Source organism: Rhinopithecus bieti, unplaced genomic scaffold (genome assembly GCF_001698545.2).
Source record: "Rhinopithecus bieti isolate Rb0 unplaced genomic scaffold, ASM169854v2 scaffold_20150, whole genome shotgun sequence".
NCBI lineage: Eukaryota > Metazoa > Chordata > Mammalia > Primates > Cercopithecidae > Rhinopithecus > Rhinopithecus bieti.
Window position 1 is genome coordinate 4,922,292 of NW_016810565.1, and position 16,079 is coordinate 4,938,370.

General features: G+C 56.7%; 1 protein-coding gene and 1 pseudogene across 2 annotated transcripts in view; one reads left to right on the forward strand and one right to left on the reverse strand.

Moving 5' to 3' along the window:
* LOC108542286 (60S ribosomal protein L23a pseudogene) overlaps nucleotides 1-273 on the reverse strand; it is a 2,410-nt pseudogene extending 2,137 nt beyond the window's left edge. The window contains exon 1 of the transcript XR_001889216.1: nucleotides 118-273. The product of XR_001889216.1 is annotated as a 60S ribosomal protein L23a pseudogene (transcript). The remainder of the gene's footprint in view (nucleotides 1-117) is intronic.
* Nucleotides 7-14,197, forward strand: SLC25A29 (solute carrier family 25 member 29). Its single transcript, XM_017892283.1, is given in 5 exon segments — nucleotides 7-305; nucleotides 6,484-6,527; nucleotides 11,929-12,012; nucleotides 12,274-12,735; nucleotides 12,738-14,197. Coding segments are annotated over 5 exon segments (918 nt in total). The 5' UTR covers nucleotides 7-271; the 3' UTR covers nucleotides 13,032-14,197.
* The last annotated feature ends 1,882 nt before the right edge of the window (nucleotides 14,198-16,079 follow it).

The following is a 16,079-nucleotide window of genomic DNA, read 5'->3' on the forward strand; positions in this document are numbered from 1 at the left end:
CTGGAGCGAGGGGCGGGGCGCGCGGCCCGAGGTGAGGGACCGCCGGCCGGAGGGGATCCAGCGAGTCCGCAGCCGCCGAGGGACCAGTGCGGACCCCGCCGCTGCCGCCGTCCCCACCGTCCCCGACCGCGCCTGCCCTGGCTCCGCGCCAGGAGGGGCGGCCAGGCCCAGCCTCGGCACCGTGAGCTCGGGGACCCCGACGGCGCCCAGCCCGGCAAGGGGCCTCAGGGGGAGTACGAGGAGGAAGGGCAGCCTCGCCGGGGACCCGGCCATGGCGCTGGACTTCCTGGCTGGATGCGCTGGGGGTAAGGAGACGGTGGGCCTGGCCGGGGCAAGGGGTCCGGAGAGGGAGGCCGGCCCACCAGCACGCCCTGGCCTCGCGCCTTCCCGCTGGCGAGGGTCGCCGCGTCTGTGAATGGGGACCACAGTGCTCTTGCCTCGGGCGGCTCTCGTGGGCGTAAATTGACTTCAGGCCCGGGCTATCCACGGTGGCAGGTGTCTTTATTCTCTCCGGGCACGCTCGGACGGGAGGTCTGGGGCGCCGGGGCAGCACCGTGGCTGGGCGGAGGCCAGGACTGCCGGGAGGATGCCCCACTGCCCCCCGCGCCGAGGTCCCGGGCTCATCTCCCTCCCCTCCCCCATCCCCGTCCGGCGCGCACTGGGAACAGGGTCCCCTCCCCCGGCTGTATATTTGGGGGCTGACTCCACCCCGTCCCTCGCAACCGTCCAACGGGGTTCGGGCTACCGGGCCGACCCCTTACTCGGCTGGCCTTGGAGGGCACTGAACCGCTCTGGCCAGACCCTAGGCGCCGAGTCACGCCTTGGAACGCCGCCCCTTCCTACGCGGTTTTGTGAGCTACTGGGGGCGGAAGGGGGATGGTAGGTGGGCCGGGCGAGCCGGTGTGGGGCACCTTCTCCGAGGCCCGGCCGCGGCCCTGGGGTTTCTCCCACGCCGTTGTCCCCGGGAGGGCGTGCAGTCCAGGCTCTCCCGTGCCCCAGCCGTAGGCGTCGAACACGGTAGTTCTCTCTTGGGCCTCTGGCTTGTCTGCTTTTACCCTGAGGGTTAATTTATTCACCAGGATTCATCGGGAGGCTAGGTTAGATATCGCGGGGGGGAAGGGTGGTTGGCGGCGGGAGTTACAGAGAGGACCGGCCGGTTGTCCTTGTTTGGTCCCACTTCTCTCCCCAGCACCTGCCCTTGTTCGCTCTTCATCTACTTGAATTTAGCTTGAATAAAGCCTCAGCTCCTGGCCAGCGCTGAGAGCCCTGGCGGGAGTGGCTAGCGTGGCCTTAAGTATTTAAACCTGTGGCGTCGGAGCCTGCTTCTTCTTGGGCGAGAGACTCGTTGAAAAGGGAATGTGTTGGGGAAGTGATGTGCGTTGAAGGGAGTTAGAACTTCCCGGTCGGTCACCCAGTCAGAAGCTGCGGGGCACAAAGCCCAGAGTTTGCTGTTAATCGCTGGGGAGTTTCTACCTAGTGCCGGGTGCCCTGGAGACAGAGGGGGCGTGTCCTCTGCAGATTCCATTCTCACCTTCCCCTCCCGCTTCCCATCTCGCTATTTGCTCCACCCTTGCTCCCCACCCACTTCCAGCTCCAGTGGGTGGGGGATGAGGGGCTGTCCCCAGGCCAACACCTCCTTCCAGACTTTGGGGAGTGGGGATTCTTTCCCCGGAGGGGCAGAGTTCCTTCTGCAGTTGCGCTACCGTCGGTGCTGCTCTCCTGGAAACACCAGGGTTTGGGGCAGGAACACTTTCCCTGAAGGCAGGCCTGCTTGACGCCTCCAGGCACACCTGTGGTCTCCTCTGCCCTTCCTTGCCTGGCCTGCCCTTCCTCCGCCTCCTTGCCTGGAATGTCCTTCGCTGTCCATCCTCATGGGCCCACCTGGGAGACATCATATCCATGCCCCCTGCCCCAGGTTTGTGGGTGAGGTCAAGGACTGGCACTGTCTGGTTCTGTAGCACTGGGGCACAGGCCACCCCTCCGCCCCCAGGCCCTACTTTTCGTGCAGCCCCCAGGCACATAATGGCCACCCAGCTAAGGCTCTACAAGCGTAAGCCTGAGCCTCCCAGGTGGACGAGGACAGAAGTCACCTGGGGGCTCACTCCTGGTCTCATCGGAGAAACCTAGGCCCAGGGAGGTGGAGGGACTAGAGCAAAGTCACACCACGTGCTCCCCTGATGGCTGGGATAGGCCCTCAGGACAGTGAACTGACCGTGTCCCAGCCTCCAGGTCCCTGACAGCCTGCCCAGAGGCACCCCACCTTGGGACCTGCAGGCTCAGGGCAGATGATACCAGTGCTTCTCCTTGGTGGCTGGGGAGGGGGACTATCCACTCCCTACTATTCGCTTAGTGTGGGTCACGTGTTTTAACTTCTCAGGGAGGCGGGGCCAGTTCTTTGACTGACAGCATCCTTGAGGCCTTGCATGGTGGAAGGTTTGGAATGCCTCCCCCCTCTCCCCTGTTGGGGGATCAACCCAAATCTTGAGGCCACATGAACACTGGGCTCTGGATGGGGCATGGACAGAAGCAGGCACAGAGAGAAAAGCTCAGCCGGGGGTGGGAGAACCTGGGAGGAGAGGAAAACCCCGAGAAGGGAGTGTGCCTCTTCCCACCACCTCTGCTGCCAGCCATCCCCAGGACAGTGGTTCCTCCCCACCCGCCTCAGCCCTTGAGGACGATTGGGTGGGGATTGCCCCTGGAGCCAAGCTTAGGGAGGACAGTAGACAGTGGCTTTGGAGTTGGGAGACAGGGTTCTGCTTCTGGTGTGACTGGAGGCCTCGTGTGCTCCGGAAGGTGGTGAGCAGGCTGGTCCGATGGAGGCTGGCCTCACAACCCACGCCGTTCCTGAGGATGGGTTCTTCTGGGTGAAGGAGACCAAGCCCCTTGCTGAAGGGTGCTGAAACAAGTCAGAAGAGAAAGTGGGAACCAGTGCCTGTCCTGGGAGACCTGAGTGGGGCCTCCCAACAGAGACAAGTGGGGTAAGGGTCTTTCTGCTGTCTCCGTCCTTTGCCCTGTTGCTGTTGCTGTCACCTGGGCAGGTCTGGGGCCAGAGGCGTGACCATGCACCCACAGGAAGGGGACCCCACAGCTGGACCTAGCTTCAGGGGACATGGAGGGGCCTCGAGGCGTCCCCCGCTGGAAGGAGAAGTCAAGTCCAGCGGCACATCCTGGGCAAGTGTTCAGTTTCCAAAACCCAGAGAAACCCAGATATGCCCAAGAAAAGAGGTTCTGGAACTAGGATTTTCAAATTTAGAAAATTAAAAAGCTGAAGTGGGAAAGAGGATGGATTTCCTGTTTCCAGGATACAAAGGCCTAGAAAACCAGAAACCCAGATGGAAGCCACAAAAGAAAAGATAGGCTTGGTGGTTGCTTCATCCGCCTGTGAATGTTAGAGGCTCCGGAAGAAGAGGGAGCAGGTCTGGAGATGATGAATATGATGAATAAATAATAGTGGAAATTTTCCCTGATCAGAAGAGGGCATGAGTCTGCACAGTGAAAGTGTTGGTATTGTTCCAGGCAGGGTTACTTTAAAGAAAAAGACACACCTTTGGCATCTCCTGGTGATATTCTTGAAATCCACAGATAAAATCTCAGCGACCTCCCCACAGAATTGAAAAAAAAAACACATTGGCAGCAGATTTCTCATCTGTAGCACTGAAAGCCAGAGGACCAAGGCTGGCCTGGGCCCAGGATTCTCCACCACTCCAGAGTGTTCATACTGTTTCCCAGTCAGATTAAGAAATAGATTTTGAGCCGGGCTCGGTGGCTTACGCCTGTAATCCCAGCACTTTGGGAGGCTGAAACACAAAAATCACTTGAACCTGGGAGTTGGAGGTTTCAGTGAACTGAGACCACACCATTGCATTCCAGCCTGGGTGACAGAGTGAGACTCTATCTCAAAAAAAAAGAAAAGAAAAAAAAAAAGGCTCTAATGAAATGGCAGTTGATGAGTAGAGACCCCAAGATGGAAGGAGAGGGAATTGTGAATTGAGTCTCACGGTCTCTAGGAAAATGTCAGTGGAAGGTGGCAGGGATGGGAGCCTTCTTCAGGTAGCTCTTACTAGGGTGGGTGGGACAGAAGGAGGCAGACAGAGTCATGGGGGAGGCGGTGCTTATCCTGTTTCTATATAATGATTAGAAGTATTAGAAACAGGAAGTAACCCTTTGCTGAAATTACAAATTAACAATTAGAAAGGGAATAAATAGCTGGGCGTGGTGGCTCACACCTGTAATCCCAGCACTTTGGGAGGCCAAGGCAGGTAGATCACTGAGGTCATGAGTTTTAGACCAGCCTAGCCAACATGGCGAAACCCCTTCTCCACTAAAAATACAAACATTAGCTGGGTGTGGTGGGGCAGACCTGTACTCCCAGCTACTCGGGAGGCTGAGGTAGGAGAATCACTTGAACCTGGGAGGGAGAGGTTGCGGTCAGCCGAGGTTGCGCCACTGCACTCCAGCCTGAGTGACGGAGCAAGACTCCATCTCAAAAAAAGAAAGGGAATGAATAGTAATTTTCCCAAACCATCAAAAATACAGAAAAAGGAGTAAAATAAACCATTCACATAAAATAAAGTGGCATAAAAATGTCAGATCCCTCAGTTGTTCTAGCAAAATCAGACTGCTTTAGACAAAATCCAGTTATAGTTGCTTACAAAAAAACATCTAAAACAAGATAGTAAGAAAAGGTTCAAAATTACACATTGGGCATGGTGACTCATGTCTGTAATCGCAGCACTTGGGGAGGCTTGGGTTTTCTTGAACCCAGGAGTTTGAGTTTTCTTGAACCCAGCCTGGGCAGCATGGCAAGACCCGTCTCTGCCAAAATTACAAAAATTAGCTGAGTGTGGTGGCTCATGCCTGTTGTCTCAGCTACTTGGGAGGCTTAGACAGGATGGTCACTTGAGCCCAGAGGATGGAGGTTGCAGTGAGCCGAGATTATGCCACTGCACTCCAGTCTGGGTGACAGAGTAGGATCTTGTCTCAACAAAAACACCAAAATTACAAGTTGGACAAAATCATACCAGTCACATGTAACCAAAGAGAAAGCAGAATTGGCAAAGTTAAAGTTAATATCAAGTGGGTTTTAGGGTCCAAGGTTTTTTTTTTGTTTTGTTTTGTTTTTTTTTGTTTTTTTTTTTGACACGGAGTCTCGCTCTGTGGGTCACCTAGGCTGGAGTGCAGTAGTGCCATCTCAGCTCACTGCAATCTCTGCCTCTTGGGTTGAAGCGATTCTCCCACCTCAGCCTCCTGAGCAGCTAGGATTACAGGCATCCGCCACCACACCCAGCTAATTTTTGTATTTTTGGTAGAGATGGGGTTTCACCATGTTGGCCAGTCTGGTTTTGAACTCCTGACCTCAAGTGATCTGTCTGCCTTGGCCTCCCAAAGTGCTGGGATTACAGGTATGAGTCACCACACCTGGCCAGATCCAAAGTGTTAAAGGATGAAGAGGATGTTAGGTAAAGATACAAAGTTCAATTTGTGGAGATGCATAGTAACTTCCACAGGCATTAAGTGGAAAAGTGAGAATGGGTTGTAATGTTAGTTTGTTACTCAACAGATGCTAGCTGTTTTAATTATACATAAACACTACTGGCAGTAAAGGGAGAGCTTGAACAGATGTCCAGGTGAAACTCCAGGGAGAGGAGCAAGGGAGTCAGAGTCAGTTCACTGAGCCTGTTTCTCCTGTGAAATGGATAATGAGGTTGCCTTACTCACAGTGGTGGCAAGAGTCAGAGATGGTTGCCACCTACACAGTGTTTAGGACTCTGAGAAGTGTTTGTGAGCCGTTTTGGAGGGGTGAACCTTTGTCCTTCAAGAGGGGCTGGATTTTTGGCAGGACCTGAAATAATAACCAAGGAAGACCGCACAGTCACAAGCTGTCTCCCTGGGCTCGAGGTGGCTCCCACTCAGGGAAGGGGACGGGGGTGTCAGCCACTGCATCAGGACCTGAGGTCATCACTTCCTGGGGGAGGGAGGTAAACCTTTACAGGTAAGGAAAGTGAGATCTAGAGACAGAGTCATTTGTGAGCACGCCAGGCTGATGCGTGGCAGGGGGAAAGTTCAAATCTGGGGAGGGTCTGACCCCAAAGTCCAGCATCCCTGGAGCGTCCTGCCCATGTCAGGTGTTTGGATTAATGGGACATCCCAGAAATAGTGTGTGCAGCCTCCCAGGGGACAGCTTCCACTGTCAGGCACCCAGACCAGTCCGCCGTGGAGAGCAGCAGCCTGCAGATGGGTCACCAGCGCTCAATGGGACAGATGCTGGCATGGCATTGGAATGTCACATGCATACCCCCCCACTGGACACGAGGATTCCAGGGGCTCATGGGATCTGCCTGCTGCACCCACAGGTGCGTGGGCAATGCCCCTTTCCCCTGCAGGAGCTCCTGCCAGTCCTCCTTGCCAGCACCCCCTCATGCCCAGTGCCCTGCACTGCATTTCTGAGGTATGTGGGTCACAAGTCCCCCTCTCCTCCTCCAGGTGTGGCAGGCGTGCTTGTGGGACACCCGTTTGACACAGTCAAGGTGAGTCTCATCACTGCTTTTTTTTCTCAGCGCATACATTGGAAAGAGGCTCACAGGGTTGGGGTGGCTAGAATCCCATTTCCATGGACAGCCCCGGGTGGGCAGCTGCTTTTACACGGCGCCGGGCTGAACCTTACTCGCTGCTTCGTCCTGGCATCTCCCAGCTGGGGCTGATCCACATTCTGGGTTCATGGCCAAGTTCATCCTGGGCTTGGCCAGCTGGGACCGAGGTGCTGAGGTTTCCTCCCACCCAGAGCAAGGGCACCTACATTGTTCCCATGCGGAACTCCCCCAAACACTTCCTTGAAAGAAAAGTTCAGAGAGAAAATACAAAAAAGCCAAAACTAGAACCTCCCATGAACATGATCTTCACGGAGTGGTGATCACCCTTACGGAGAGTCCCCGTGATAGTTTCCCAGGTGCCAGAGGCGTGAGGAAGGGCTCTGTTAGCCAGTTCCTTGACAACACCCCACACCTCCATAAACCGGAGTTCCAGGTTCTCAGACCCCCCAGAACAGAAACCAAGGAAATCTATGTCCTCCAGCTGGAAATTCCCAAATAAATCCCCCACCCTCCACTTGTGGTTGGGCTGTATGTTCTGAAAGTAGCCCAGTGGGGCCCTTCCTCACCCTTTTCCCTGGGCCCCAGGGCAAGCTGTGAGTGGCAGGCACTAGACCAGCCTTGTGTTTGCCGGCAGCACTACACGTGGCCCCTCTTCCCACTGAGGGAAGGAAGGCAGGATGCGCATTCTGAGCTGGGTTTGCAGGAGACTTCCGGTCTCCTTTTCTAGAGAGCCCAGGTGTTTGTTGGCAGAGACAGTGACTGCTTACCATAAGGCTGGATTGCATCCAGCACAAGAGTGAGGGCCCAGCCTTATGCATTGGCTGTGACCTTAAAAAGTGCTGTCCCTGGGCCTTGTGCAGGTCCGGGCCCTTCTGCCAGCTGGTTTTCTACATGACCTTGGGCAGGTCCCTGTATCTTTGGGCTCAAACGTTGTCATCGTGCCAGTGCTCAACAGCATGATTTATGTTGGATTAAATGCTAGCTCTGAAAAGCACAACTCTTCTATCCACTGTGGGCCCATGTGTGGAGGAGGCTGAAGGGCCAGGCTTTCTTGGCAGGCAGCGGCCCCACGTTTCCTGCACCAGCCTGCCGAGAGTGAGGCTGTGCAGAGTCGGCCCACACAGCCCCGGGCCCCAGCCGCGCCCACGCGCTGCCTGGCCAGGCCACCCGGGAGGCCTCCCCCAGGCCGCAGCAGCCCAGGACAGCCTGGCAGTGTCCACGTTGCACTGTGTTTATATCTCGTCGTCATGTGTTGTGAATGCCTCTCGAGTTCACTTCCTCTTTCCAGCTCCGCGGAGGCCTAGGCTCTCTGAGCTACGAATCGGCCAGACCTGCTGGGCTCCTGCCCGGCCCCCTCAGGCAGCCCCCAGCAGGCCGGGGAGCACTTTTGTCCTGGTGCTCCGCCGTCCTAAGCCACTGAGCCCTCAAGCAGCATCCCTGATGTGACTCAGGGACAGGAGTTTCTCCAGCCTATGAAATTTTACTCCCCAGACCCTACTTCACTGTCTGGAGGGTGGTCTTTGAGAAGATCTATTTGTGGTCCTTTTTTTTTTTTTTTTTTTGCCACTGTGTCGCTCCAGCATCACATCTGGACATACCTACCTTAAAAAGCTGAACTTTTTTTTCTTTGAGACAGAGTCTGTGTCTGTCACTCAGGCTGGAGTGCAGTGGTGCGACCTTGGCTCACTGCAACTTCCTCCTCCTGGGTTCAAGTGATTCTCCTGCCTCAGACCTCCCCAACCCCCCAAGTAGCTGGGATTACAGGCACGTGCCACCACGCCTGGCTACTGTTTGTTTTTAGTTGAGGTCCAGCACATGTAGAAAGTGCACACATCCGGCCATGCGCAGTGGCTCACGCCTGTAATCCCAGCACTTCTGGAGGCCGAGGTGGGCGGATCACGAGGTCAGGAGATCAAGACCATCCTGGCTAACAGTGAAACCCTGTCTCTACTAAACATACAAAAAATTAGCTTGGCGTGGTGGCGGGCACCTGTAGTCCAGCTACTCAGGAGGCTGAGGCAGGAGAATGGCGTGAACCTGGGAGGCAGAGCTTGCAGTGAGCTGAGATCGCGCCACTGCACTCCAGCCTGGGTGACAGAACGAGAGTCCGTCTCAAAAAAAAAAAAGAAAGTGCACACATCCTAGGTATACAAGTCATCGCAAAGCACAGGTGTGGGGAGCCGCCACCCAGGAGAAACCGAACATGGCCAGCCCTCTGGAAGTCTTCACTCCTGCTCCTATCAACTCCTCCCGCCCCTTCTTCCGAGGCTTCCACTGGCCTAACTTCCTCCTTTTTTTTGAGACACAGGTCTTGCTCTGTCACCCCAGGTGGAGTGCAGTAGCCCACTGTAGCTTTGATTTCCCAGGCTCATGCAGTCCTCCCACCACAGCCTCTCAAGTAGCTGAAACTACAGGCAGATACCACCATGTCTAGCTAATTTTTTTTTTAAGTTACTAGTAGAGACGGGGTCTTGATACGTTGTCCAGCTGGTCTCAAGCTCCCGGGCTCAAGTGATCCTCCTGCCTTGGCCTCCCAAAATGCTGGGATGACAGGCCTGGCCCACTGTCCTCCCTTCCAACACCACGGGCCCCTTTTGCCTGGTTTGAACTTAATAGAATTGCAGCTGTACCCTAGAATCATCAGGGGCTACCCGAGTCCATGTCAGTCTGTACTGTCACATGGCCACAGACTATCTCACGGCTGGGACAGTCACAGTTTATTCCCCCAGACCCTTGGGACTGAAAGAATCCAAGATCTGGATCTCCTCTATAGCGCCCAGAACTACAGCCCCCGTCCTGAAGCACATGGCCTTCACACGTGGTTCTGCACGAAGGGAATTTTCTGTCCTGCTTCCTTGGACACAACAATAATCAGGAAACAGTCACTCTCATCAGGGAGCAGTCATCTTGACCTGTGATGAGGGGGTGACCGGCTATCCCTGGGCAGGGGATGGGGAGGGTGGGTGGGGGCTGGCTGTGGGGGCTCCGTGCCTGGATGTGATGTTGAAATTTTGTGTTGCTTTAACCGCCTTTACTTTCTGAGCTAGGGGCTGTCTCCATCCATAGCAAAAGTGTAACTTTGTTGTAGATGGGCGTAAGCCTCACCCTGGAGAGCGCTAGTAAGTACAGACCAGGTGAACCAGACCCCAGCCTGGACCCCACCCTGTCGTGCCCATCTCCCCAACCCCAGAGTTCCCTCCGTAGCAGGGGATAGGGAGGGTGTGAGACAAGCTTGGGCCCAGCACAGATCCTGGGGTGGGGGCTCGGGCTAGTCGAAAAAAAGCAGCCCCCTCTGGATTGGGGTCCTCATGTGGGGTCTCTTGGCCCTATGGGGAGCTGGGAGCTTCCTAAACTTGTGTCCAAATGACTAGTTTCCCAGGGGTGGGTCCGTTCCCATCAATCCTCAAAGGAGAGCCTGTCACCCCAAGATTTTAAGAGCCTGAGCTGTAGATGACAAGACTTGGGATGCTGGGCCACAGTTCCTCTCCCAGAGAGCGAGGGCTCGTCACAGACTGAGGGGTCAGAAACAAAGTAGGGAGAGACCTCTGCCCGCATTGGTGGGAAAAGCTGAGTTGACCTGAGCCTGACGTTCCCAAGCGTCTGGACTTGGGCGTTCACTAGTGTATGTGACCTGCAAAGACTTCACAACACTACCCAGGTGGCATTGAGTATCCAACCTGGGAAGGAATAGCTACACGTCACATCGGTTCTATTCACACAGCCCTCTTAGTCCCAGTGTTGGGCCTGCAGGAGGAACAGAGAGAGACCCCAGAACATTGAAGGGAAAGCAGCAAACCTCGCATCAAGGTGCTGGCCAAGAACTGGGCCTCCAGGGTGGGAGGGGTGCTTCGGGCCAATCTTAAAGCGCTGGCTTCCAGCTGTTGAGGTCCTGGGTGTACTGAGATTGTACTTGTTTCCTAACAAAACATTTTTTGTAAGTGCATTCACCAATAGAGGGCCCACCTATTCTGGTGGAGAGAATTGGAAAAGGTTCCAGAATCTGGGCAGAAGCCTGGCTGCTCCCGATGAGGGCTCTCCCTTGCCAGCACTCCCTCCCACCCTCACTCTGACCAACACAGCCACTCATGTCCCTGGAGAAGACAGCTTTGGCCAAGTTATAAAACATCTCTGAGCCTCAGTCTTCCCATCTTGGAAATGGGGGCAGTTGTCCCAATGCCAAGATAACTGAGTGTGAAGCTTTCCCCTGTCCCAGGCTGCCTAGTACCGAAGGCACTTGCTTTGTGGCCCCGGCTGTAAGAATGATCATTTCTGAGTCAGACCTAGGGAATCAGCCCCTGAGAATGTGACTTGACCTAGTTTACTCCCACCCCCCGCTCTGCAAGTCTGAGCCTCCTATCGAGCAGAGAGAAGCTCATAGGCAACAAAGAGCGCTTTGACATGGAAGAGGTTCTGGGCCACTGGGCTCGGAGGCGGCGGGGCCTTAGCAGCGTCCCAGGCCCCAGCGCTGCTGACGTGGGTCCCCAAGGAGGTTGTTGGCTGTTCTCTTGCCACTGCTCTGTTAACTCATAACTGCTGTTCTCACTAAAGGCTACTGGCAGAGACCAGGCAGGAACTCCTGGAGCCAAGGTCATTGCTTATTTATTTATTTATTTATTTAGCGTTGCTTTCTCACCCAGGCTGGAATACAGTGGCGTGACCTCACTACATCCTCTGCCTCCCCGGTTCAAACAATTCTCCCACCTGAGCCTCCTGAGTAGCTGGGATTACAGGCGTGTGCCACCACGCTAGGTTAATTTTTTTTATAGACATGGTTTCGCCATGTTGGCCAGGCTGGTCTCAAACTCCTGACCTCAAGTGATCCACCCACCTCGGCCACCCAAAGTGTTGGGATTACAGGTGCAGCCACTGCACCCGGCCAGGCTCATCACTTTTTGCACCTATTGCCTCGAAGCCAGTCTGACGGGACATTAGGGCAGGGGACCTTCAGCCTGGTCTGGGACATGGGCCGCCCACTCAGCAGTATGACAGGCATTACCTGGAGAACGGGCCGGTCTCAGGAGGTCGTTCATGCCCCACCGGCAGTGCACTGTGCAGCCATAGTGTAAACAGGAGGCTTAACCTCAACTGGTGTGAGATCTTGGGGACCCCCTACCCTGTCTCCAGCAGCCTGACCCTGTAGCTGTTTGCCCACCGGCACCCCATCCTGAAAAGGCATAGATACCCGGTCCGCCCTGCCCTGGAATTACAAAAGTCTTAGACTGTGCCTGAGTGCCCAGCCTCCTTAGGAGACCCTCCCAGGCAGCCTGAGTGCCAGACCCGGGAGCTGGGTGCTCTGGCCCTGCCTGCCTGCCTCTCTCACTGGACCCTCTCCTTCCAGGTGCGGCTTCAGGTCCAGAGCGTGGAGAAGCCTCAGTACCGCGGGACGCTGCACTGCTTCAAGTCCATCATCAAGCAAGAGAGTGTAAGTGGCCTGGGCTGGTAGGGCTCGGGAGGCACAGGATGGGGAACCAGCCTCCAGGCTGCCACCGCCCCAGACCAGAGAGCCAGGAAGGAAGGTGTCAGGATGGCCAGGAGGCCAATCAGGACCTAGATTCCAACGAAATTCTGCTTGGTCCTCAGGAGCCCCTGAGGTGGGCTGGGGCTGCCATCCTCCGACCCCTCTCCGCGTGGAGGGCCCAGGAGGTGCGTGTTGCTGGCTCTGATGGCGTCTCTGCCCCCGCAGGTGCTGGGTCTGTACAAGGGCCTGGGCTCGCCGCTCATGGGGCTCACCTTCATCAACGCGCTGGTGTTTGGGGTACAGGGCAACACCCTCCGGGCCCTGGGCCACGACTCGCCTCTCAACCAGTTCCTGGCAGGCGCAGCGGCGGGCGCCATCCAGTGCGTCATCTGCTGCCCCATGGAGCTGGCCAAGACGCGGCTGCAGCTGCAGGATGCGGGCCCGGCACGCACCTACAAGGGCTCGCTGGACTGCCTCGTGCAGATCTACGGGCACGAGGGTCTGCGTGGCGTCAACCGGGGCATGGTGTCCACGCTGCTGCGAGAGACGCCCAGCTTTGGCGTCTACTTCCTCACCTACGACGCGCTCACGCGGGCGCTGGGCTGCGAGCCGGGCGACCGCCTGCTGGTGCCCAAGCTGCTGCTGGCAGGTGGCACGTCGGGCATCATGTCCTGGCTCTCCACCTACCCCCTGTGACGTGGGTCAAGTCACGCGCTGCAGGCCCGACGGGCTTGCGGGGAGGCCCGCGCGGCTACAGCGGCATCCTGGACTGCGTGCGCCAGAGCTACCGCGCCGAGGGCTGGCGCGTCTTCACACGGGGACTGGCGTCCACGCTGCTGCGCGCCTTCCCCGTCAACGCCGCCACCTTCGCCACGGTCACCGTGGTGCTCACCTACGCGCGCGGCGAGGAGGCCGGGCCCGAGGGCGAGGCTGTGCCCGCCGCCCCTGCGGGGCCCGCTCTGGCGCAGCCCTCCAGCCTGTGAGGCTCACCCCGCCCTCCTTCCCTAGGGCCCCTTCTCAGAAACCTGAGACATAAATTGGCCCCTGAGTCGATTGCGGTGCTCCTGCTCGGATGCCGGGGGCCGTGGACTCTCAGACCTGGGCTGAATTTTGCTGATCAGCTGGGTGGCTTTGGCCGAGAACTTCACTTGCCTCAGTGTTCTCATCTGTGAAATAAGGACCCTCATACCCACATTGTAGAGTCACGAAGGTCAGAGATGATTCTGAGCGGCAGCCAGCACCTGGCCTGGCTGAGGCTGTTGCACCATTCATTATCCTGGAAACTGAGGCAGACACTCCAGTCCCTTTCTGGGATCCTGGCCATGCCACTGTGTTCCTGCCCTGCAGGCTGGCTCCCAGGGGTCTCTGATGGCCCACCAAGGGGCTGCCCAGGGACCTGACTCCACATATCCTCCACCCGGGAGGTTGGTGGGCCACCTCTGGTCTGTGTTAGGGACAGAGGAAAACTTGGTGTGCCTCCTGGTGTCGCAGAACTGGATACTCTGCATACCCCAGCTTCTCCACATGCCACTGCTAGGGGTACCCCAGCTGCTGCCACTCCTGCTGGAGGGTGAACTGGGGACCCTCCACCCTCCGGGAAGCCATGGAGTCTGCTGGAGGCACCGTATCAGCCAACGGGACTAGAGTGGGGAGCAGACAGACCAGTGGGTGGAGGTCTCGACAGTTCAAGTGTGATGCAGCTGTGGCAAGGAGAAATCCTTCCACCTCTGGGCCTCAGGCTGCCTGTACGTAAAATGGGGACATGGCCAGCTGATGGACAACTGAGTCTCTGGCCCAGCCATCACCGCCAGCCAGGATCCCCCACGGTGTGCAGAGGGCTCAGCAGAAAACAATATGGGATCCCCCTCACCAGGGCTGGAACACCTCCAGCCACAAAGAAGCCAAAGGTCAGTTCCCTTGCTCCCCAGCAAACGGTGCCTCCTAGGCATTCTCAGAGCCAGGGCTTCATCCCTGTGAAGGCACAGGGTCAGCTAGTGGGCACGGGGGTGGCTAGTTGGGGCCTGGGGCAGAAGAAGGCGGTACCAGGCATCCTGGGGAATATGCTTAATGAAGACGACACTGGGCTTTGCACAGCCTGGTGTCGCTGTACAGAAACTGTCAAGCGAATAAAGTTTTCTTTGTTTTTTAAGTGGTGAGGCTGCCTTTGCATATGGTGGAGGAAAGGGCTTCATTCAACACCCTTGCCCTGGAGTCGAAGGGGCCAGCTCAGGGGTGTGTGTGCCCTCGGATCCTGACAGCAGCCTTGGCCATGTGACTTGGGCAGTTGCGGATACATCTGAGAACCTGTTTTCTCATCTGTAAGGCAAGCTAATGCAGGGCGTGAGGATTGGAATGTAAAGCTTATGAACACGCTGGTGCAGCCTGGCCATCCAGCAGAAATGCCTCTGCTATCATCCCAGCAATGAGAGGCCTGTGGTGAGGGACACTGGTGGGTGGGGCAGCAGGGATGGGGGTGTCCCAAAAACAGCTTCCTGGAGGAGGGGAGGTCTGAGTGGAGCTGACTGTTTCAGCCACCCGGGCAACTTGGGCACAACTGTACCTAACGTGACCTAGGAGGTCAGAGAGCGCTTCCTGGAGCTTTGCCAAAGGTGTGGTGTGGGGGTCTCACTGCCCACCTCACCTGCAGTTCTGTTCAGCCTCCTGGAGTTAGCCCTCAGCATCCTGAGCCTCTGCAACCACCAGCCCTGGAGGGTCTCCCTCCCAACTGCTGAACCAAGAAGCTCTGCCCACTGACAAGGGAGAGTCGGGGAGGGGCCCCAGTGCCTGTGCCTGTTTAATCCTAGTGCCTTCCAGGGAGGCAGGAGGCTGCGAGGAAGCTGGCTGTTGACCCCTGGGGTCTCCTTGCCTCTCCTCTTTACTCTGAAATAAACCAGGGGAAGCTCCCAGGGGTGAGGGACACACCCTGGCCATGGGCACAGAGAGGGGCCCCTTCCCTGGCTCCTCCATGTCCAGTTTGGCAGCCCCTTTGCCTGGGTGGCTGAATCTCTCAGGGCAGCTTTGGTCCGCCTGTGGCTGTGGTCCCCATCACCCTGGATCTCTCCACACATCTGCACTCTCTGGAAAGGCCCCAACGTGACCCTTGTCAGGAACTGATTTGAGCACAAAGCTTTCTCCAGCCCTGCTCACCCTGGGTCTTCTCCATGACCCCTGCTGCTGCCTGCCCTCTGGGGACAGCACACAGACAGGCCAGCCACTCAGAAGTGAGGGGTGGTGCGGCAAGGAGCAAGGTGAAGGGGCGGGGGCCTTCCAGCCGCCTCACGCTTCCCAGTCCAGCCGCCTCACGCTTCCCAGTCCAGCCGCCTCACGCTTCCCAGTCCAGCCGCCTCACACGACCAACACATCTGCCAGGCAGGGAGCGGAGCCGTTGTTTTTAATTAATTTATTTTACATTTTATTTTCTCCCTGATTGGAACTTTTTTTTTATTTTGAGATGAAGTCTCGCTCTGTTGCCCAGGCTGGAGTGCAGTGGCGCTCTCTCAGCTCACTGCAACCTCCACCTACCGGGTTCAAGTGATTCTCCTGCCTCAGCCTCCGAGTAACTGGGATTACAGGCACCCGCCACCACACCTGGCTAATTTTTGTATTTTTAGTAGAGACATGGTGTCACCATGTTGACCAGGCTGGTCTCAAACTCCTGAGCTCAAGTGATCCACCTGCCTCAGCCTCCCAAAGTGCTGGGATTACAGGTGTGAGCCACTGCGCCCGGCCTCTGATTTGAATTTATTTGAAATAAGTGATATATGAAGGTGATTAAAAATACCCCCAGAACCCAGGCTTATGCAGTGAAGAGGAAAACCTCCTTCCACCTCCCTGGGGCCAGCCTCTTCTGAGCCGAGGACAGTCTCCAGTTCCCGGAAGGCATCCAACACATCTTGGGCAAGTGCCAGCATGGAGTGGCAGGGGGACATCTGCACCCCCCACGAAGCGTGGCCGAGGTCCTGACTGTTCTGTTCTTTGCTGTCTTCACTTGACAGTGATCCTGGAGATTGCATCCGTCTCCTAGGGCTGCT